The sequence below is a fragment of the Symphalangus syndactylus genome, chromosome 2 (assembly GCF_028878055.3).
Source record: "Symphalangus syndactylus isolate Jambi chromosome 2, NHGRI_mSymSyn1-v2.1_pri, whole genome shotgun sequence".
In the NCBI taxonomy this organism is placed as follows: domain Eukaryota; kingdom Metazoa; phylum Chordata; class Mammalia; order Primates; family Hylobatidae; genus Symphalangus; species Symphalangus syndactylus.
Genome location: NC_072424.2, coordinates 125,126,469 through 125,149,869, shown reverse-complemented (window position 1 = coordinate 125,149,869; position 23,401 = coordinate 125,126,469). Strand labels below are relative to the sequence as shown.

The window sequence follows — 23,401 nt, the reverse complement described above, 5'->3', positions numbered from 1 at the left end:
AGGGGGACTCTGCACATCTCCAGGGTTCTTTCTCTTTGTAGCTCTTTTCTCTCGAATTTGCCTGGTGTCTCCAAACTCTTGTTCCTGCCTCTTCAACTTGGGAAGTCTGCCAGGCTTTAACTTAGTACCTTCGCCCTGTGCCATGTCCTGAACACTCTATTAAGGCATTAAAGCTGGAACACCTTCTTTGATTCCTATCTGTCAGAAATTACTTTCCTTCATTGCCAGATGTCCAGTAATTTGAAAACCATTGTTTCATGAGTTCTGTCTGCTTTTTTTTAGGTTGTTACAGGAAGGAGGGTTAATCTGGTTCCTATTATTCCATCTTGGCTGGAAACTCCATAAATATTTGTAGGCGTTTTCTTTATTTTGGGCTAAAGTTAAAGGAATGCACAATGTAAAAGGGTACTCAGGGAACCAAGGTATAGTGTTTATCAAGTTTATCATAGTCTTCAACGGATTTTTACCAAGGCATTATTTCTGGGTACTAAGAATACAAAGGTAAATAACATGTCAATATTGCCCAAAGAAAACATTTTACCACAAATTCCTTTAAGATAGTCCATTTTTTGTTTATCTCTGTATGATGAAGGCACATAGCAGTTTAAAATATAGTTTACTACTAAAAGACTATTTCATTTAAACATAAATAAGTAAACTATGGCTGCTATTAACTTAAGAATAATTAAAGAAAACACAAACTAAAGGATAGAATAAATTGAGCCCAGAAAAGTGATGAAGTTTAGATTTTCAAGTAGCTGAATTAAGACATTTCAGATGGAAATGAATTAATATTCAATTGTCTATATTATTTCTTAACATAACATTTTGCTAGTGAAAGGAAATGCTAAAAGGAAAATTTTAAGGTTTATCCTTCCAACAGAAAACAAAATTTTACTTCAGAAACTTAGGAATCTTTGAAAAATAACTTTCACCCAAACATAAATGGGAATTTAAATCTAATGTCAGATATGTAATTTTGTTTTACTCTTAAAGTTTACAATACTACTCAGGACTAGGTTTCCAGTATAGTATAGCTTACTGAAATAATAACACAATGAGGACAACATCATCTGATGTTTATTAAGCACCCTCTGTACCAGGGGCACTATGCTAAACACATTACATGCACAGTCTCCTTTAATCCATATCATATCCTCTGAAATACCACTTCTATGCTAATTTTAAAGATGATGCTTAGAGTCATTGAGTAACTTGTCTGATTACATAATTGTATAGTTAGCAAGATGGATTTGAATTCAGCCTTCTTGACTCTAAAGCTCATGTTCTAAAAATAATAAGCCACAAATTCAAATTTGCAAATGTGTAAAACAGGGCTAAATAATTGCAAAAACTTTCATTATAAAGTTCCTCTAGATAATACTTTCCTCTAAATATCAAATATCAATCAATATTTTAGCTCAATATTTCCAGAGCACTTTTACTTTGGAAGGTAAAGCTAAACTGATCATTTCGCATACACACAGAAGCACATACAGCAGTCAAATACTTAAAAAAGGACACATTTCTGTATATAAAGAATTTGTATATAGTCTCTCAAAAACAGATCAACCAAAATACTAGAGGAAAACTACCAAATAACATTTTTTTCTTCTGTGTAAATATCCTTGTGAATAAGAGTTGAGATTACAAAATTTGCCCCAAAATAGACTCATTTATTTTCACATTAACACACTTCTTTAAAAAGGACTGTGTGTGTGTATAATAGATATTTATTCTATGTAGAGAGTAGGTATAAAATGTATGCACCAGTTCATATTTCTCTGCCATCACTGGAAAGACAGATATAGATTAGTAAGATGAAGTTGCTTATAGCAGATGTCTGAAGAAGATACTTTTAATCATGGGAGTCTCAAAGCATGTGCTCTGAAAGTCTAATTCAACAGTCTGGATTTTCCCAAGCAGGCTCACTTGTATACTTCCATGAGAATAAGGCGCAGACAGTATATGGGCCCCCAGAGAATACTTTACCTCTGAAGAAATTACAGTAATATTTTTATTAATTACCTGAAGATTTTCACAGGTCTCTTGACTATAAGTAAGTCTCTGGATTTCTGTAGGTGAAACCAGGTATAATGCTTGTCCATTGTTGGTAAAGCAGAACGTTCTGGCTATCCGCATATTGGTAAGGGGCAAGTAATACACATCCAACAGAGGTCTTAAACTTGGCAAACTTGAGAAAAAAATTAAAAACTTGTTAATAATAAGGTAGGTTTTAGTCTTGAACACACTATCATTGTTAAAAACGGCAGAGACCTTATAAATCTTATGATTTAGTTTGTATACTTGAGTGGGAGATAAAATATGGTTTATACTCCTCATATACTTGTTCACTATTAACAGAATAAAAATAAATTCTCAGAGTATAAGACTATACACACAAAAAAAGCATTTCTTTTAAACAATTCTGTAGTATACCTTGAGGGAGGAAATGCTATATCTGTGTTTTAAAACATATCTAACTCTTACCTAAAAGTCATTATATGTCCATTGGCACAGAAACAAGCAAGGCAGATACTGTTGCTCAATGCCACAATATCTCCACGAAGCACAAACGAGGTCTCTGTAATATTTTGCTTATAAGCACAGTTCTGGGTTGGCAGTGAGATTACTTTTGCTTGCTTTTCAGAACATATCACTGCATACTGGTTTTCACTAATTTCCTGAGAAGAAGAGGGGGATACTGAGACAGGCCGCCGTTTTTTCAATTTCTCCTTTTCATCTTTTTCTTCAGGAACATTGTACTCTCTCCACGGTTCATACGCAGGTGGTATTAAGCAGCCTGTGGTATCCAGAAATGCCATTCTCAAGATTGCACCTTTTAACCTCAATATAGTACCTAAAATATAGAAGTCTAGTAAATAACTGAAATATTTTAATCAACAGAGTAAACACGTTTATTCTAAGTTTGACATACAGTAGATACTCAAATATATGCTGAACGCATATTGAACTGAACACTGGCTCATTGACAGGATTCAGACTTCAAGCATGATATTTATCAGTCTGGAAAAAGATGTCAATTTACGTGCTCCAAATAGATAAATGCCACTAATGATCACTCACAATTTAATTACATATGATAAATTTTGCAAACACGTATCTGATCTTTAAATGAATAAACAAACGACATGCTGGAGTATCTGGAACTGTTTTCTCTTATACCCAGTAAGTGCACTACCAGTCAGCAGGAGGGCAAGTGGACAGCACCTGGAGCAGTCAGTGTGGGGCCAGATGTGGCTGCAGAGCACTGGGAATGCGCCGTGTCCAAAGTGTATGAACAACTGCAGTGCATGGTGAGACTCAAGCACATGCCCCATCTGAAGACTTTAGCACTCCAAAAAGTTCAATGTAAAATGCCTCAATCACTTTTAATAATTACATGCCAAAATGATAATATTTGGGACACAGTGGGCTAAATAAAATGTTATTAAAATTAATTTCACCTGCTTTTTACTTTTTTAATGTGACTACTAGAACATTTAAAATTATTTATGTGGCTTTGCATTGCATCTCTAATAGACAGTACTGATCTAGATGAACAATGAAAAAAAATCCACACATTTCTAACCATTACCTCTAAAATCATAATTCCTCTTAAATGATTTACAACTGTCAGATATACTTAAGGCATTATTTTGGTCAGTTTATCATCTTAATGTAGGGGTTACATTTTTTGACTTGCTTCAATTAATGGTACCCTTCCCCCTATATCCTTGATAATGTACAAATATGCTTTATGCTCACTTCTGAGTAAACTAAGTGATAACATTAATAGAATGGAAGGGAGGGTAGATAACTGAGTTAGCATTCAGTTCTCAAAGATTTTTCATATTTTGTTTTAAATTTATATAAGGTTTTATAGCTTGCAGTATTTTTTCCACATATTATTTTCTTTTATTTCTAAGAAAAAGAGTTCCTGATGTTTTCTCAAAACATTTTAGAAGAAAAAATATTCTTTCCTTTCCTCTTTGCATTTATGTTTTATCAATAGTAAGGATGCAGAATACAATAGAGCACATATTTCAATTTGAATTTCAGATAAACAATGAATACTTTTTAGTGTAAGTATGTCCCAAATGCTACATATCTGTCCAATGTGACACACTTATATTAAAGTATTTGTTATATCAAGTAAAATTTGACTGGGCATCCTATATTTTTATTTGCTAAATCTAGTAACCCTACTCTACATCCAAGTTTGGTGAGCAGGTAATTTCACTATTTTAAGCAGCTTGGTAGAAAACTTTTGAAACACAAGACAGTTATAATCGTATAGTTTTAATTATTATCTCAAAACATATTATAAAGCTAGCTTTTCTTTCAAGATCTCTTATTTTTTATTCTGGTCCACCTAAAGAGTCCTTCCACCTTTAAAGTTTTGATGAGGTCAGCTGAATTATCCATGCTAATTTGGGAACTGTTTATAGCACATATATTGTTCCAGTATGTGGATTTTTAAAAAAACTGGCCTAAAATAACCATTAAATGTATGCTTGTCCTATAGTTGATGGGACTTTAGCATGTTTCCCGGTAGAGTAGTGGTTAACTGTTGAATCTTCCTCTTGAAGAAAAGAAAAAATAACAGCAGACAAAGTAGACCACTTTAGGCTCTGAAGCACAGAAACTCATCAGCTTGATAACATCTCTTTCTTCTCAGGGATCCAATACAGATGACATGAGTGTCACTGATATATTTTTAAATAGGCACCTTATTAAAAACAAACCTCAAAGATTCCATCATTAAGAAACTAAGTTTCTTTCTTACATATGAAAGTTATTTTTGTATTCACTTTACAGCTAATTTGATTTATTGCAAGTTGGAAAGTATATTAAATACTTTTTGTGTAGTTAACAGTAAATTATCTATATTTAATCCCGCTCAGTCATTTTCATTTATTGGAAACTTTTTTTCTTATTACAAATTGGTGTATGTTTACTGTAGAAAATTTAGAAACTACAAATCAGTAAAAAAATGAAAATAAAAATGACCCCAAATCCTACTTACAAGTGATAACTCCTGTTAACATTTTGATTTTCAACTTTCCAGCTTATTTTATTCCTATACACATATTTATTAATAAGAACTGAGATTAGTAAGAATATTGTTATGTAACCTGTTTTCTTTAACAACTTGATGTGCAGTATATACTCACGCACTTATAGAGCAAAATGAATAAATCAAATTGAATATTTAATGTAAAGATGGCTCAGAAATATAATCATAAATGTAGTTTAACTTCTAAATTCCAAAAACTGTAAAAGTCAGCACAAACAAGAGATAGATTTACAAGCAAAATCATGGTTGTTTCTATTTGGATGAGCATAAATGAGTAGTAAAAGAAATCAGAATTCTCAGTTACCTCCTGACCTAACAGACTCCACAAACATTTGACAAAATCCAACCTCATTTTCAAAATATGAAGTCTAGTGCTATCTTTTAAAATTTGCTCTCAAGTCACCTTTTCCTAACACTTCAAAGTAGAAAAATAATCTCAGGTTTCACACTTGGAGATGAAAAATAACCATGTGCAGAATGTTTAAAAATGCACTTTTCTGTTTTTCTACTAAATTTATAGCATTCTTTTGCTTGAGGTATTAGGAATGTATTATTGTAACCTTTTTTTAAAAAAATTTTCTTACATAGTAATTATTTTACACAGGATCCCAAAGTTTAAAAAAAAATGGCAAAACTTGAATGGCTGTATAAACAAACAACATCCTGAAATCTTGCTCTATGTATTCTTTCATTAAAACATAAGGCTGTCACTGTCCCCATTTACTTTACATTTTAGAATTCTTAGATCAATTCAAGAATGAAAAACAAAGGCTTCTATCATAGTAAATCACACCTGTAATGTAACTCTAAGTGCGGCAGCAATACGTACCACTTGGAGACACAATTACTGGCTGAAGAAGTCTTTGTTCTCCGCCTGGGGGAAGGTTCAGTGCAATGATAAGCACTGTTCCTAGCGTTGTTCCAACCCATAGACAAGGGGAAGGGGACGAGTCCGTCTTTCGAGTAAATGTTTCACAGAAATGAAGAGCGGAGATCGCTTCTCGGGATTCTTTGTCAATGCTCGTTACACTTGAACTCCGTGATCGGCTAAAGGAGTTATCCTTTACATCTGAAATGGTTAAAAATGTTGTGAGATTGCTGAAGTTATAAAATAAGTTATTTGTGTTTTTTTAATATAAATTTGGTTAAATAGTTAATCTGCAAGAAGACAAAACCTACAGCATATTTAATTTTAACTTCATTTTAGTTGATCCTTGAATAACATGGGTTTGAACTACAGAAGTCCACTTATACACGGATTTTCCTCTACCTCTGCTACCCCTGAGATAGCAAGACCAACCCCTCCCTCTTTCTCTTTCTCTTCAGTCTGCTCTATGGAAAAACAACCTTTGGGATGATCCACTTCCACTTAAGGAATAGTAAATACATTTTCTCTTCCTTACGATTTTCTTAATAACATTCTTTTCTCTAACCTACTTTATTACATGAATATGGTATATAACACATTTAACATACAAAATACGTGTTAATCTACTGTTTATGTTACTGGTAAGGCTTTCAGTCAACAGTAGGCTTTAGAAGTTAAGTTTTTGGCTAGTATATGGTAGAGTCAGAATTTGTGTCTATCTCCAAGTCCAAAACTTTCTGTTAGGCAACTTCAGACAGCCATATCACCATTATCATACAGCTGGAATGCTATGGTTATTATTGAGAATTAAAGTTCTAGTTTAGATGTCAGAAATGCGCTTGACTATGTGATCTTCTCAGCTGATCTAAACTCAGACAAAATTTGTCATTAATGCCTCCATCCAGCTGTACCTGATACAATCATGCCATAAAATCACTGTTGTCATGCTACTGTCTGCATACTTACAACATTCTACTTGTATATATCACTTTCTCCTCCCCACAGAGAGCCTTATTCAACAAACTTTTATATTCCCAAATCAAAACATAATGCCAAGAGATGAATCTGTTCAGGCAAAAATCAGGGTAAGAAACTAATTCATATCAAAGTATATAATGGTTCTGATGTTTGCCTCCTATGGCTGACATTTGAAATGTGACAATCAGAAGTGTAACAAAATCACCCATGGTTTCTGACTTCTGGGTTACAGAATCCAGGATGGTGAAGCTATAGTCAAAGTATAGTGCTGCACAATTTCCCCATAAGCAAAAATGAATTCTATGCACAGAAGCTTCTGGAGCTGCACAACAGCTCATTGGCCTCAGTGCTTTACCAACATCTGGCAGTTTGAACCTATCAATATAGTTGGAGTTATTCCCCATTGCCTCCTTGACCAATGTAAAATAATCAGCAGCCAAGAATCTCCACCAAGTAACAGTTCAACAACAAAATGACTTGAGGGACATTACTTAGGCAACACAGGAATGTTACAGGTATACAATAGTCAAAGTTATAATTGTCTTAGGGCATACATGGGCATGCTAGCTAAACCATAACCTGAATAATCTATAAAAGCATGGAGTACATACTTTAATTAAATTACTTACATGATTTGTAAATGTGAGTATGCTTTAAAGATAATTTGCTATGGTATTTTTATAATTTTAAAAGTACATTTACATGTACCCAGATTTTTAAGAAACTAAAATATACAAAGCCACTTTAACTAGTAATATTTAATGCTATTGAAATCCTGGGCCTCTGAGAGTCTGATTAAAACTCTGGATTCTGCTATAGGGGAAAAATGCACACTGTATGCCTCAGATATATTTGGTTTCAAATCATATCTGTTTTTTTTTGGTGGAGAAAACTATGACCTCAAAATGTCTACTATCCTATATTCTATGATTAACTCTTGTTCCCTTATAGTAGTGATATTACAGGGTTCTACTAAGTTGTTTTTCCTACGAATGAAACTTTCTACAAATGACAGTGGAATATATAGCAAATGACACTCAAAATCACATGCTATCAGCATAACTGAAGATAATGATTTGGAAATGCTAAAATTAGTATGTTTAAATGGACCAACACCTAAGTTTGTATGATGCATAAGAAACATAGTCAAGAAATCTAGAGAATAAACAGTGGTGAGGGGTGTGGGCTAATGCAAGGGAGAAAACCTAGTTATCTCTAAGATAAGAGGTGGGTGAAATCAGCCTTACACAATCATACCTATTTAGTTAAAGGCAAAAGAAATTTCTTAAATAAAAAATGAGTTTAGAAAGATACTATGTTTTATATGTATTACATGAAATTCTACTTGTATCTTTGTTGAAATGTCATTTGTCCCTATATGATATCAAGGTGCTGTTTGTGGGTTAGATATAAAGCAAAATGAATGTGTGAATATATTCATCCTGCTTTCATAATAAATGAATTGCACAGAAAATGCTGTGGAAGAAATATTTCCCAACTTATTATAATCAAAAAGTTAATAACGATGATTCTTGCTATAAAAAGTTAATCTATTTTAAATTTTAAATATTTCATTAGTATAAAAATAATTTTATAGAGTTCAAAATACGTTTTCACATGGTTAAATGGGATATAACCACTTTTAATAAAAATTAATCTAAAATTGCACAAATTCAATCTTATGCTAAGTTCTGTTTAGACAAAGTATGAGAGGGCTAAGAAAATATATTCTTTTGGTTTGCTTGAATTTGTATTATAATTGTCATTTTAAATTTACAGATGGCATTCTAAAGACTATTCCAAAGAATATTTAAACCTTAAGCATCTTAGTCATTTTAAACTTGCTTTCCGATGACTGTCTTACAGTAATTATAAATCTTCTGATTTCCCTGTCTTCCCATTATAGGGAGTTAAATTATTTTGAATATTTATTTTACTTACCTAAATCAGGCTTTAGGTCAGTAGGTAAGCTTAACTTCCTTGACATCTTTGCTGAAAAATAAAATACATTTTTAAAATTCTGAAGAATATTTGATTCACACTAATATCAACTGATTTTCAAGATAGAAGTGAATACTTTTATTACTAAATCTAGATGCTGAGATAAATAAAAGATGAGTAATATTAGGAGTGGAAAGTAAATCTTTTCAACTTTTTATTTTCTAATTTTTTGAGACAGAGTCTCACTCTGTTGCCCAGGCTGAGTGCAGTGGTGTGATCAAGGCTTACCGCAGCCTCAATCATCTGGGCTCAAGGGATCCTCCCACCTCAGCCTCCCAAGTAGCTGGAACTACAGGCATGTAACCACTGTGCCTGGCTATGTTGGATGTTTGTAGAGATGGGGTCTCACTATGTTACCCAGGCTGGTCTCAAACTCCTGCCTTGGCCTCCCAAAGTGCTGGGATTACAGGCGTGAGCCACCAAGGCTGGCCAACTTTTTAAAAGTTTTTACTTACTTGATGTAATATCTTTTTGTACTTAAAATTTTTACTTTAAGGAAGCCTTTTAAATTCTAACTTGTAATTATTTCTTAGGCTCACAGGAAAGGGTTAAGCTTTTCTGAGTGAGAAAAAGTAACTTCTCAGAAGAAACGTGTTGCAGATAAGGAGAACAGAGGCCTAAGACTAAGTTTGGGTATGTGATATAAAATCTTTCCAGCTCATAATCTTCATAGCTATTGGGTTCATTTTTTTTTTTTTTTTAATTGAGGCAAATTCTCACTCTGTTGCCAGGCTGAAATGCAGTGGTGTGATCTCAGCTCACTGCAGCCTCTGCCTCTCAGGGTCAAGGGATTCTCCAGCCTCAGCCTCCTGAGTAGTTGGGATTACAGGTGCAAGCCACCACTGCCAGCTAATTTTTGTATTCTTAGTGGAGATGGGGTTTCACTCCTGACCTCAAGTGATCCACCCGCTTCGGCCTCCTGAAGTGTTGGGATTACAGGAGTGAGCCAACGTGCCTGGCTGGGTTCATTACTTTTTAAATTAATTTCTAGCTTATAGGCCAAACTTATATCTAATCAAATTTAAGTATTTGATTACATTATACAATATCTGACTCAACCACTCCTTGATATAAGTTAACTCTTCTATTTACATTTTAGTGAAAAACAAAGTAAGATCATGCATAATCTAAAACTATGGTATTTACATAAGATGCAAACCACAGGCATTTTTCTGTAATCTTGGAAAAAGAATGAATGTATAAACTTACTGGAATCCACTTTCCATCCTCAAAATCAGTTACTGTCTTAATCTAGAAAGTGATTTAAAGTTAGGGGTTGTTCAACTATATCTATCATGTTAGTGGTAGTGCATGCGTAAAAGAAAAGTGCTTCCTATGTGAAATTTTCAAAAAGCATTTGTTTGTTAATACAGGAATGAATATATTAGGTTAAATTTTGGACTGTTAGGAGATATTTAAAGCACAGACCCTGCTAGTCCATAAGGGCGCCATGTAAACAAAGAGAAATCCAGTCATAGTACATGACTTCCACATCTAAAAAAATGACAAATCCAGTGTTAGGAAAGAGGCATTAGGCAGACTGGGAAGGAATGGGGGTTGGAAGGGACATCAAATTTTCACTTCTCAGCTTCATTAACTTAATTAGTATCCTTTAGCAAACAAGAATAGGTTAAATTTATAAAACAGTCACCTCATTTTCACCGATGTAAAAAATTTCAGTTAAAAAAGAAAATGCAATACAAAACTAAAATGGCCAAATAACATCTGTAGTTAGTTGATGTCACATACATGGTTGTTCTTGTGCTTGAAATCCAATACACTTAAAATTAGAAAATACTGTATCTCTAAAACAGTCCTCCAAAAGGCAACATTAAACATTGAAAAATCCAGAGATTTTCATCAAATATCATAGGTGCAATATACCTAGACTGATAAGTAATATCTATACAATGTGCATCATATCAGATGTAGCAAATAAATTTGGCACAGTCTAAAGGTAACTCTTTTAGAATCATATAATATGGACGCCGCCTCTCTAGACATCACTACTCTGATCTGATCAAGTTATTTTAAATCCTTTGCTTCTCAAACTTGAATATGCACACCAGTCACATGGAGATCTTGTTAAAATCCACACCTTGATTCTGTCCTCTGGGACTAGGGCTTAAGAGACATTTCCAGCGAGCTCCCAGGAGCTGCTGATACTGCTGGTCTGTGGACCACACTTTTGAGTAGCAAGGTCCTTAGACACTAAGCAACTTCATGGCAGTAACCAAGACAAAACTATTAATCCCAGTACGTCTATATAATTAGGCCCACCAAAAACATTTTGTGAACAAGCCTCAATAAGCGTGGAAGAATAAGTATAGTGGTTAGGACTGGGTTTGGAATCAGCTCAAACCTAGGTTCAAATCCACTTTAACTAACTACTACATGTGTAACCTTAGTAATCACTTTGCCTCTCTAAACTTCAAGTTTCATCATTTGTAATATGAGGATAGATAGTTGTGAGGATTATGTAAGATAACATAAGCAAAGAACTGAGCATAATACCTGGCACATAGTATGATTTAATAAATGTTATTATTTATTGTTAATAAGGTGAGATATAAACTTTTTATAAAATGTAAAACACTATACAGATGAGCTATTACTATACTTGCAAATAACCTAATGTTCCTTCATTCTAATTCTATGGCAAAATTCTAAGTAACTAAAACAAAATCATAAAAAAAATTTAGGACAAAAGTATAGAATGCAATGCGCCACTATAATAAGCTCAACCTTTTACGTTCATTTCAAAAACTAAACTCAATATATATGGCTAAACAAAGAAGAGTAATAACTTCAGTGATTTATAAAAGTAACAAATTCATCTCTGAATACATTAAATATTAAATACATATTTTAATCAATTAGAAATGTTTATTTAACATATTTACGCTTTCATTCACCATCTATACATACATTGCTGCCAAAAAATATACCAGCAGAAAATTTCCTTCTGAATTTTCTGGGTGCATGCTTTTGATTTTCCTTAGGATTTCTACTAAAAAAATTTTATATAACCTCAAGTATTCTTAAAAATTTAAGTTAACTTCTCCCACAGAATAAAAGTTTTTTTCTAGTACTATTTTTAATTTCTTTATTATGTAAAAAATACTAAATATAACTAACCAGCTTTCCAAATAATTCTCAGTCTAGTTTCAACATTTTTATTGTGAGGTTAAAATCACACACAAAATGACTGGGAAGATTTTTGACTACAGTCATTTTACTATAAATGTCATATAAATTTTAATATAGTCAATTTATTATTTTCTCCCGAAACACTTTGCAAGTGGATATCCACAACCTGGACACCAACTTTGACAGATATTTAAGCCATATTGCTATTATATTTGGATAAAATTTTAAGCAATCTCCTTGAATGCAGAACTTGAAATGACAACATTAGAAGATTAACTTTTGTTATTTGTGTTAATTCTAGCTATCAAGTAATATTTAAAAATACAGAGTTAAGGCCTTCCATGAGTACAGAAAAACCTGTTACATGTGGAGGTGTGAATATTCATTTATTAAATATCTACTGGGCATATGCCTGTAATGTGCCAGAGGGCAGGGATATACTTCTGGCCTCCCAGGAGCTCACGTTAGATGAAACAACTCCAAAATGTAGTATGTACTACTCACAGAGGTAGGCACAAGGTGTTAACTGGAGTACATGGGATTTATACCCTATCTCAGTCTGGAACACTTATCTAAGACCATGGGATGTGGAGATAAAACCAGCAAGAGACTTTGTACATTTTCACAAAACAAGATGTTCCCCAAACATTTCTTTTTTGGTTAACAGTATATTTTCTTTTGATGTAAAACTTACATACAAATGCAGAAATTTTAAAGGTATATTCACTGAGTTTTGACAACATATACATCTCTGTAACTCAAACTGTTAGAACAAGCAAGATAAAGAACATTACCATTCACCCCAAAAAGGACATGCATGCTTCTTCCTAATCAATCCCTGTCCCATTTCCAGGAATAACCATGGCTCTAATGCTTTTTAAGCACAGATGATCAGTTTTGCCTGTTCTACAACAACATACTGATGAAATCACAGTATCAATTCTTGTGTAAGGTGTCTGAAACTCAGGATAATGTTTTTTAGCTTCTTCCTGAAAATATTTTAAAGCTATTTTTTTCTCAATGCACAGAATGAATGTAAACACATATCCTCTTAATTAACAGATTCAGAGGGCCTTATCAGATTATATTATCTTACTGTATCTTATGTTATACATGCTTTTTTATCTTTGAGTTATTTTGAATTATGTGTTTTCATAGCAAATTTGGACAATAAAGAATAAAGAAACAGAAAAAAAGGTCACTATTAATGGCCATAGTCAGAAGCAACATTTTTGCATATTTCCTATCACTTTTAAAAATCCACTTTTCTTTACGTAGTTGAGGTCAACTACATAAAGAAATCTGTATCCTGCCACTTTTCACTATTAAAACAAGCATTTCTTAATGTCATTAACTGTCAGTATATTTTAATGGTTGCATATTTATATGAACACTTATGAATCAGTTAGGCATTTTCCGATTTTTCAGTGTACACAGGAATAAAAATGTTGTACATAAATCTTTGCATACATTTTGGATTTCCTTAGGATAGAGTTTTATAGGAGGAAATTAATGCCAGTACTACTCCCCCAACTCCCAAGGAGCTCTGAAGTGTGCCTTTAATATTTTTTCAAAGGTATATTAAGTATAATACTACAAAAACTGTTTAGATGAAAACAAAGAAAAACATACATAACTTTGGTAAAATGTCAAAGTTTTGCTCACAACTATATCCCCTCAAAACTTGGGAAGTTGGTCCATTTTGTTACTGTATTGAGTGCAGCTGAGATATCTGAATGTTAACTAGTTATCGCCTATCTACCTCTGAACCTTGTCTATTTTGCACGCATGCCTTTCACAGGGTGGGGGCAGGGAGTAGGAGGAGGGAGGTGAGGGAGAGGGAGGAAGGGAGGGAAAGGATTTAAATCCTAGGATGTCTGTAACGGGTTTCTTTCCCTTGCATGAAGAGGCATCTATCTAAATGCTTGTAAGTGGCAGGCAGGAGAACTGTGCAGCATCTACCAAGGCTTTGTCTTGAGTGGCAATGTTGACTTGGGTTGTGATCACGTATCCTTACCTAATTCCTGCTGAAACTGAATGTCCATGTTTTTCTTTGATTTCATAGGTACTTTAGTGTAAAGCTGGGAAAACCTCAGAGAGCAACTGTTAACCAGATATAATGTCATTACTAACATTTAAACTAAAATTTTAAACTGTTTTTGTAAAAATAATTCATTCTTATTATAAAGAATTAAAATAATACAGAAAAGTACACATTAAAAAAAATCACCCAACATCCTGCTAACCAGAAATAATCATTAAATTAATTGAACATCCATCTGATACCTTTCTTTGTATACAGATAGCCACTAATAAATATTTGCAGAAACTTGTGATACTATATGCTTAAATACAATAAACATTTGCTTTTCCTTACATCTAACTAAAGTGAAACTAAAGGAACTACTATATTTCACACTTTTTTTTTTATTACAAGATATATCTTTTCTTAAAAGCTCTAAGGATAGGAAGATACATTGTAAAAAACATTCAGAGGTTGAAATATTTCTATAACTATTAGACAGTAAATATTGCCTCTCAGCTATGAAAGATCAGGAAAGTAGCCCTCTTTTCCTTTTATGATCAAACATTCCTTCTTCTTGATTTTTATTAGTTGTATTATTTTCACACTTATAAGTTTTAAAACTTATATTGTATATTATAATCACAATTTGCACAAAGGTTTAGTGTAGCTTTTAAGTTTAAATGGATTTAAAGATCAATATCAATCTTCCTACCACGGCTTTCCATCTCTTGGGTTATTTTGCTGTAGTACTTAATTGTGGAACTTTCATAATGAGGTAGTTTTTAAAAACGACTGCTGTATTCCTTGGCTTCTTTCATGGTAGAAATGTCTGCCTATTGTCTTTTCATACTTGAAAACTGTTCACCTTCATCCTTGAAAACTCTTTACCTCTATTATTTATGTATTATTTCACTGATACCTACTTTTTGCTATTTTATTCCTTCTATTAACTTGGCGTTTAATTTGCCCTTCTTTTTCTAACTTAAGTCAAAGACTTGAGATCATTGGTTTAAAACAGTTCCAATACAAGCATTTAAAATATACAGTTCTCAGGACCTAGCTTGAATCTCCAGAGACTTCTAGGACTTCTTGGAGCAGCTCCTCCTCTCTAGCAAATATTCCAGTCTTGCCAGCAACCCAGAATTCCACTCTGCCTCCTTAGCTTCTGATATCGCAGCTCCACTTGTGCTGCAACGGGAACGTGCTCTGTCGCAGAAAGCTGAGCAGAAAGGTGGGAGAAACGTGGGGCTCACCTCACGTATCTCCATTTTCTCAAGGATGACAGTCCTGGAAAGCCTGTTGTTCAATGCCTGGAAATACTAAGCTTGTATCTTTTGACCAATTTTTATAGTTGTTTTTAGTGGGCAGCTAAGTCCCAAACCTAAGGCCTAAAGTTGAACTTCCGGCTAAAAGTTTTTTTTTTTTTTTTTTTTTTTTTTGAGGAGACTCACCCTGTCACCCACACTGGAGTGAAGTGGTGCAATCTCGGCTCACTGCAACCTTCGCCTCCTGGGTTCAAGCAATTCTCCTGCCTCAGCCTCCTCAGTAGCTGGGATTACAGGTGCCCGCCACCATGCCCGGCTAATTTTTTTGTACTTTTACTAGGGATGGGGTTCACCATGTTGGCCAGGCTGGTCTCAAACTCTTGACCTCAAGTGATCCACCCACCTCGGCCTCCTAAAGTGCTAGGATTACAGGCATGAGCCACTGCGCCTGGCCATGTATCTTTCAATTTTTGTGACTTCTGGGGAATATACTCGCTTCAGGTCTGTTTAGTCAACCTCCTTGATGGCAAGACCACAAGAAGTAGACCCATCTCTGGAGAGCCTCTAGTCAGTCGGTCCTCCTGGCTTGTACCCTGTACACTGGTATAACTTTGTGATGATGGGGTTGTAGACTCTGTCCAACAATTTTATGATGTTCATATTTCTAATTCCCAGGAGTTCCAGAATCACTTAGGAAACTCATTTACCCAGCTAGCTCGTTTCACTGTACTTATCAAGAAACTTCTGTTCATGTCTTGAAGTTACTCATCTTCTACTGTGACCTTCAAACTGAAAGCATGCAATCTGGATGAGTTATTGAAAGACACAGTTTCTGTTTTCCTCTTCCACTGTGTATTCTTCAACCCTTGCCCCTGACAGAAGGTTTCTTCAGTCTGAGGAAAACTAGTCTCAGAGAGTGTAGGCAGGTTGTTAAGGTGGGTCATTGCTCTCTTCTTATAAACCTGAATAAGGACATCAAATTGTCTGGTTGTATAAACATAAAGAGCTGCATTTGTTAAGGAAGAATAATGAAGTTCTATACCTGATCACAATAATTATGTCTGCAATGCCAATTTCAATACCAAGAAAAGATGTATGATGTCCAAGAGAAGCAAATTAAACAGATGTTTTGTAATTTCCCTTTAGTTTTTCTACCCACTGTGTCCACATCTTTTTTCTAAACAAGCGTTCTTGAAAGAAAAACAGAACTATAACTTCACTTTTTAGAATCTGAAATTTATAGTAAAAAATAACATAAAGGTAAAAGGTAAAAAGAATTATGACTGATGAAGCTGTCATAAAAGCAAGTTGATTTTTGTTTATACTGAGAGTTTCAACAATTAAAATAAAATGACAATATTACTTTTGTCACCACAGGCAGAGATCCAACACTACTGTCTTGAAAGGGATAATGTTGGAATGTATTTGTGTTAAATAAAACAACTGAGATAGTAAAGGGATTAAAACTCAGTTTGCAGGATATGGCAAGGAATCCAAGAGGAAAAGTGGAACCACGAAGTAGAAACTCTCTTGTCACGTATCATAAGTATTTTAGTAGCCATTAGAACTAATACTACCAATGTCTATCTCCCATGCTAAAACATTCCAGGAGTTCAGAAACAGAATTTATCTTGTAAACACTCTATATATGTCTGTTTCCAGCATTTAATTTGTGTTTAATAAACACAATGAATAAATAATTGCAATGAATAAATGAACCAAAACTGTCATTGGAATTGTACTTCTATAGAATGATGAATTTCTTCACAAATGAAAAGAAATAAAGTGAAAAAGAGGGCAAATTAAATACAGACCTATTAATCAAAAAGATGACTTCTGGAAATACCCATAAAATCTATATCTACTACCTGAAATAGAGGTAAATCTTTAAAGAGATATCAGTACTTATCTAGTAAAGACTTGACTATACCAAGTTCTTTTCATTCTTGAACTCCCAGAGCTTTTGTCTTCAATTTTTTTCCTGACCCATCTGCTTTCCAAGCATTCATAAAACTTAATGTCTAAATAACATCATAATTAAACTCTTTGCAACATCTCAAAGAGAATTCTGTACAGAATACAAGGTATTACATAAACCTAACACAGTAAGTGTTATGGAATGAATTGTATCCTCACAAAATTCATATATAGAAGCCCTAAGCCCCAGTTCCTCTACTGTATCTGGAGACAGGGCCTTTAAAGAAGTGATTAAGTTAAAATGATGCCCTTAGGCTAGGCTCTAATCCAATTTGATTGGTTCTTATAAGAAGAAATGTGGATACACAGATACCAGGGTTGTGCTCTGCACAGAAACCCATGTGGGGATACAATGAGAATGCAGCTGTCTGCAAGCCAAGGAGAGAGGCATCAGAAGAAATCAAACCCACTGACACCTTGATCTTGGACTTCTAACCTTCCGAATTGTTTAAGCCTCCCAGTCTGTGGTATTTTGGGGTGGCTGTTCTAACAAACTAATAAAATGAGTAATGACAGAACATAAATTGCCACATTTATAGTTTTGTTCAAATAATAGTTGACAAAGGTTTATTTCAGTAATGTAACTAACTCAGACTACTTTTCTTTATGCTAGGAAGCAAACTACAGGTTATTTCTAGAAAGGTCATTGCATATCCTTTTAATGTAAAAAAAGACAGTTCAACAGAGGGATAAGTACACATACAGTAAGTACAGGAATATGAAACACAGACTTTCTAGCACATTTTATTAAGAAATTTGACAGAAAATACATTCAAAAGTAAAATTTAAATTTAAATATACAATATGCCAATACTTTCCAATTTTTATTCATTCTAAAAAAGAAAAAAATTTGTTAGTACTCAGACTCACATAGTAATTTTGAAGTATCTGCCTATAAAATTTAGTTCTTGACCAATTAAGGGCAAGAAATAATTTTCTTTCAAAATAGAAAATATTAAAATCACCTGTAAAAATGGTACCACTGTACACTACTAATCATCCCTTTCAAACTGAGCGTCTCTTCTTTCAATAGCCATCTTGTGGATTGAATATAAAAGCTAAATTCTACAAATTCAATAGCCACGTTTCAGGGTGAATACTGGGGAATGTAAAGTAGAAATACCAGCACTATTTTGAGTTTTACAATGAATAAAATAATTTGATAACTTAAAATACAACTTAATACACACTTTTTCATTCATATGGCAACAAATCTAAATGAACCTTTGTGAATTTATTTTTTAACTTGTAGATACAAAAGAATTGAGAAGACACACAAGAAAAAGCAATCACATAAGAAAGAAAAAGTGGATAGTTGAGTATGAAGTGTGAAACATGCTATACATAGTAAAACAAGACTCAAGAAGCCTGGATTCCAGTCCTAAGTCATTACCATGGGGCATTACTTTGGATGTGTCACTTAACATCTCTGACATTCAATTTCTTTTCTTGAAAAATAAAGGTGTTAGAACTGCTTTAAAATTGTGTGAGTTAATGAGTTAGTGATGTAGAATAAAACAACAAAGAGAAGATTTTAGTTATGTTGGAACACTTTAAAAAAGGAATCACTGAGATTCATGTGTAAGAGAACTAATAAAAACAGCACTTGAACGAACATTACTGTCATTTAAACTGAATTCAAAAATTATTCCAGTTTTTGCTAAGTTAACCCTTATCTAAATAACTATGCTAACTCAGAATTAGAGAGATAAAAGTAACCTTGGAAATATAATTTTCCCTCTATTAATAAATACTACGTAAAAAATACCTGGTATAGTGTCTAGAATTTAGGAGGTGCCCAATAAATGAAGCTATTATTTCTACTTGTTTTTGGCAAAGCACTCGTTTAAATAACCATAATTTTGAGTCATTATTTTTTATCCTTAGTATTATTTTCCCCTCACAACTTCATGTAACCAGAAGGAATTTAGTAATCATTCCTTCTATAAGAAAATTAGTAATAAAACTGGGTATAGGCCAGGTCACAGACTATGGGTTCCAGCTAGAAATCTACTTTTAGCGTGAAACAAAACCATAATAAAACATAATAATCTTTAGAAAAGTTTAGTCATGTAGTTTCAAATTTATCAAAGAATGCTAGCATGTAGGCTGTATTTTATTCATAAGGATATCATGAAAAATTTGATTAATACATTGTTAACAAAGATATGCATTGTAGGACTATTTTATATGAACTAAAAATAACAAAAAGCTTTGCAAAACTCTATACTTTCAAATTTGTGTAAAACAAATAACGAGTAAATAAAAAATTGATAACCTATCTTATTTTCTAAGTGATTTATAGCAGTACAGGAAAAACTATGGATTTTGAAAATGTTGGTAATCAAGATTTTACTAACAAAAATTTATAACGTATCCACAGGCAAAACAAATTACCATATGCATACATACTACATGCATGAAGCTTTCTTTGTGGATGCTGCAATTACTTTATATTCTGCTATGTTTTTGCTGTCAAACTCACAAGACTAAAGCTATTTTTTTATAGGCTGCTCTTCTTATGCAAGATCAAGGTCATTGTCAGGATTATTCATCTGATTTAGTTTTCAATCAGGAAATAAACTAAGAAGTTACGCTTTGGGTAGATGGGCTGGGGTACTCCAGAGTTTGCTGTAGTTATCCTTCCTTTGAGTCTAGTCTTTGAGGAAGGTAGACTTCTAGACACTATATTATACTTGAGTGATGGGTACCAAGATGGCATCCATGATCTGGCTCTAACACATAACTTAATCTTTTTTTTCCAGATTATTGTGTAGATAGAACAGGGCCATAACCAAATTATCTGGTTATTAATCACACCATGAATTTGCTTTTGAATCCTTTAGTTTTCTGTGAATTGTATTAAGAGATAACACAGCACAGTGTTTAAGAGGACAGACTGTGGAGTGTAAATCCTGCTCTCATTTATTAGCTGTGTACCAACAAATACATTACTTATATTCAGTTTCCTTATCTGTAAAACAGGGAAACGGTAGTAACTAACCCACTGGGATTATTGTGTGGATTGAGAAAAATTATTTATAAAAAGCTGGCACATGCCAGAAAAATTATAAGATAAAGGCTAAATACATTCAAAAAGCTTATCACTATAGTCTCAGCTATCTCAGCTGTACTGTCAGGCAGTTAAAAAAAAAAGGTAGGGTGGTTGATTTCCCATGCTTGGGTTAACCATTAAATTGACTGCCATCCTGTACCACCCACCCACAACACACCCACACACACCCACACACACAAACTGACACCAGCAGCAGTTACTCTCAAAGAACAGGTAAAACTCAGGGGCAAACTTTCAGGGCAAAGCTATTTACTCACCTTCCACACAAAGGTGGCTCTTTTACTAGTGTAACCCCGGAGGTACTAATTCTTATGTTTTCCCAGCCACTGTATAACTACTTATAAGTTGAAGCTATAAACGCTTGTATATTGAGGAAGAAGAGGTGGTAAGTTCATGAGGTTCAGGATACTTCATAGCAGGTGCCAGATTGGATGATAAGGTGAGTTCAGAATGCTCAAGAAGTCCTAATACTTTTGACACCACAGCTTCATGCACAAAATACCAGTCTTGACAGAGAGGTCCTCAGAAGATCTATGAGTTTTTTTCCAATGTTTCATTGACATTTTATGTTTTTCAATAGCATATTTTATGCTAATTCTTGTAACAAAACTAAATACTAATGTAGGGAGTTAAACTAATGTGTTAGTTTTTCAAATGCAAAAACTTTACAGTCTAAAATGGGGCAGTCTCCCTTTGAAAGAAGAAAAAAATTGTGACACTAACTTTCCTTCTATATACCCAAATCTTGTGATTAAAAAAAAAACACACTGAAAGGTTCCAAACAAAGCCAAAGGATATAACAATGCTTCCTGAGGTTTAAAAATAACAATGCATAACTGTACTACAAAAATTTTCAAAAGCTGAATGAAGTTAACATAACATGCTTTCCCCAAAATATATAACTACAGAAACTGGCATGACAAAAAGTAAAACTCACCAATAAGAAAAAAATAAAGCAAGAATGTCATCAAAGAACTATCCTTCCAATAACATCAACACTGATAAATTTTCTAATGTAGTCTTTCAAATAGTCAAGCTCAAGTATTCCATGTTACATATTCTATTTAAAACACAGAAAAAATGGGAAGGTAGTCAGTACATTTAATAAATAGAACCCCAGCACAAAATATGACAGAAAAATTGTTTTTAAAAATTTAATTATGTACAAAGTCCCTTTCATGCAAGGTAAAATCCCTAGGTAATTTAATTCTAAAAGTTGTTTAGTAAAACGTAAGTAGGAAAATCTTTTCTTTTTGCATAATATGACAACAAAAGAACCTATAATGTACTATTAAGATAGAATACACAATAAATGAAATTGGTTAAAGACTATTGTGCCATAGTGCTTGTACATAATTACAGTGATTTAACTATTACCAAAAGAGTCACTAAAACCCCACAAATACAAAGATAAATAATTGATTCTCCACAAATGAAGAGCCCTTTGCCCAAGAATAAACCACCTTATTTAAAAAATGACAAGGGGCTAACAGTCAGCCACCGTTAATATGACTAAACAGGGTTCAATTTACAAAATACAGACAACATGGATGTTACTTCTAAGAATTTTTGAAAATTTAAGCATATCTAAAACATTATCAGTTGAGAAAAAGTAAAACTATTCCATCTGCCTAGAAATTCCTCTAATTTGACTGAATTCAAAGAATATGTGCTAGAGGTTTTAGGAGGAAATAATAAAATGACTATGATAAAAATTTGGAATTTAAATCAAAGATCAAATTTATCCTCTTTTTCTAAAGTGTTTTTCAAGACTTTAAAAATCTTTGGAGAACATCTGAACTTTCGTGACCTTAAAACCCTAATTTGATTATGTCCTCAAAGTTTGATTATATATTTTGTTCCCTAATTTTAAACTTTGAGAACTTTGGACTGAGTAATTCATCTCAACATATATTCACAAAAACAATCACAAGAAGCAATGCATTTTTTACTTGCGGTGAGGGAGCAGGGGCAGTCCTAGAAAATTCCTATTTAACCTTGCCAAAGGTGGTACAGATTATAGACTGAAAGAGTCAATCTTTTAGAAAACCATTTCCTTGAAATACAGGGTCTTGAAAATATGAGAGAGATGAAATAAAGGTAGAAAAAACACAAATAAAACTATAAAGAAACAATTGCTTCAAAACTTGGGAGTATAAAATTGTGTTACTTATGGCATAAATTGAACCCTGCTTTATGTAAAGCAAAAATAAAATTAACAGAGAAATTCACACTGTAAGTCAGAGAAAGAACTGCAACCCAATTGAACTGATTTTTAATAATTATTGCCCCAATGAGTTTAGAAGAGACACAGCCCAAGAGATTATTTTTAGCATAGGAACAACAAATTTACACAAAAATGCAATGCACTGGATAATTTTCTGGTGTTGGGTTAGCACTGCATATAGCAAGGATTAGAAACAAAATAGAAATTTCTATTTCCTACCTATATCACTGGCTACCATCTTGGAAAACTTTCTGCTTTTGGTCTTCACTGAAAATAATATTTTGATATAAAATGTCAAAATCTATTCAAAGTAAACTAAATAAATTAAACATAAAAGAAAATACTTTAAAATCAAGATACTATACCCTTTTCTATAAAATTATTCATTTTTTGTTCATCATCTGAATTGTGTGGTGATGAAGAACCTACACAAATGAAGACAATGGAAGGAACAGGTACATGGTCAGTCATAAATACTGAGTTGTAACAAGAAAAATGTACAAATAAAAATCTCGTAACTTTCAAAACAAGTTATCATGTTAGTGACCACAAGAAGCGGCCATGTATATAGTAAATAACAGTTCTTACACTATTACAGTATAGTAATAAGTAGTGCAGTATCTTTCATGGTAGACCCATATATAAATATTAACTCTACAACAATTTGGCAAAATCTTGGTATATTAGATGTTAGAAAATATAGTAAAAAACTATAAATAGTGTTTAACTGTTTCTTTGAAAAAATCTGGAATT

The 23,401-nt window shown here is 33.3% G+C and overlaps 1 protein-coding gene across 4 annotated transcripts in view; it reads right to left on the bottom strand.

Moving 5' to 3' along the window:
• STXBP5 (syntaxin binding protein 5) overlaps positions 1 to 23,401 on the bottom strand; it is a 190,873-nt gene that overhangs the window by 25,071 nt on the left and 142,401 nt on the right. Inside the window, exons 20-25 of one of the 4 annotated variants that reach the window (XM_055266704.2) lie at positions 23,014 to 23,073; positions 22,868 to 22,915; positions 8,868 to 8,918; positions 5,910 to 6,149; positions 2,491 to 2,860; positions 2,029 to 2,194 (exon numbers count right to left, since the gene is read on the bottom strand). In XM_055266704.2, the coding sequence (XP_055122679.1) occupies positions 2,029 to 2,194; positions 2,491 to 2,860; positions 5,910 to 6,149; positions 8,868 to 8,918; positions 22,868 to 22,915; positions 23,014 to 23,073 (935 nt within the window). The remainder of the gene's footprint in view (positions 1 to 2,028; positions 2,195 to 2,490; positions 2,861 to 5,909; positions 6,150 to 8,867; positions 8,919 to 22,867; positions 22,916 to 23,013; positions 23,074 to 23,401) is intronic. The other 3 variants (XM_055266714.2, XM_055266723.2, XM_055266729.2) reach the window with 3 other exon arrangements.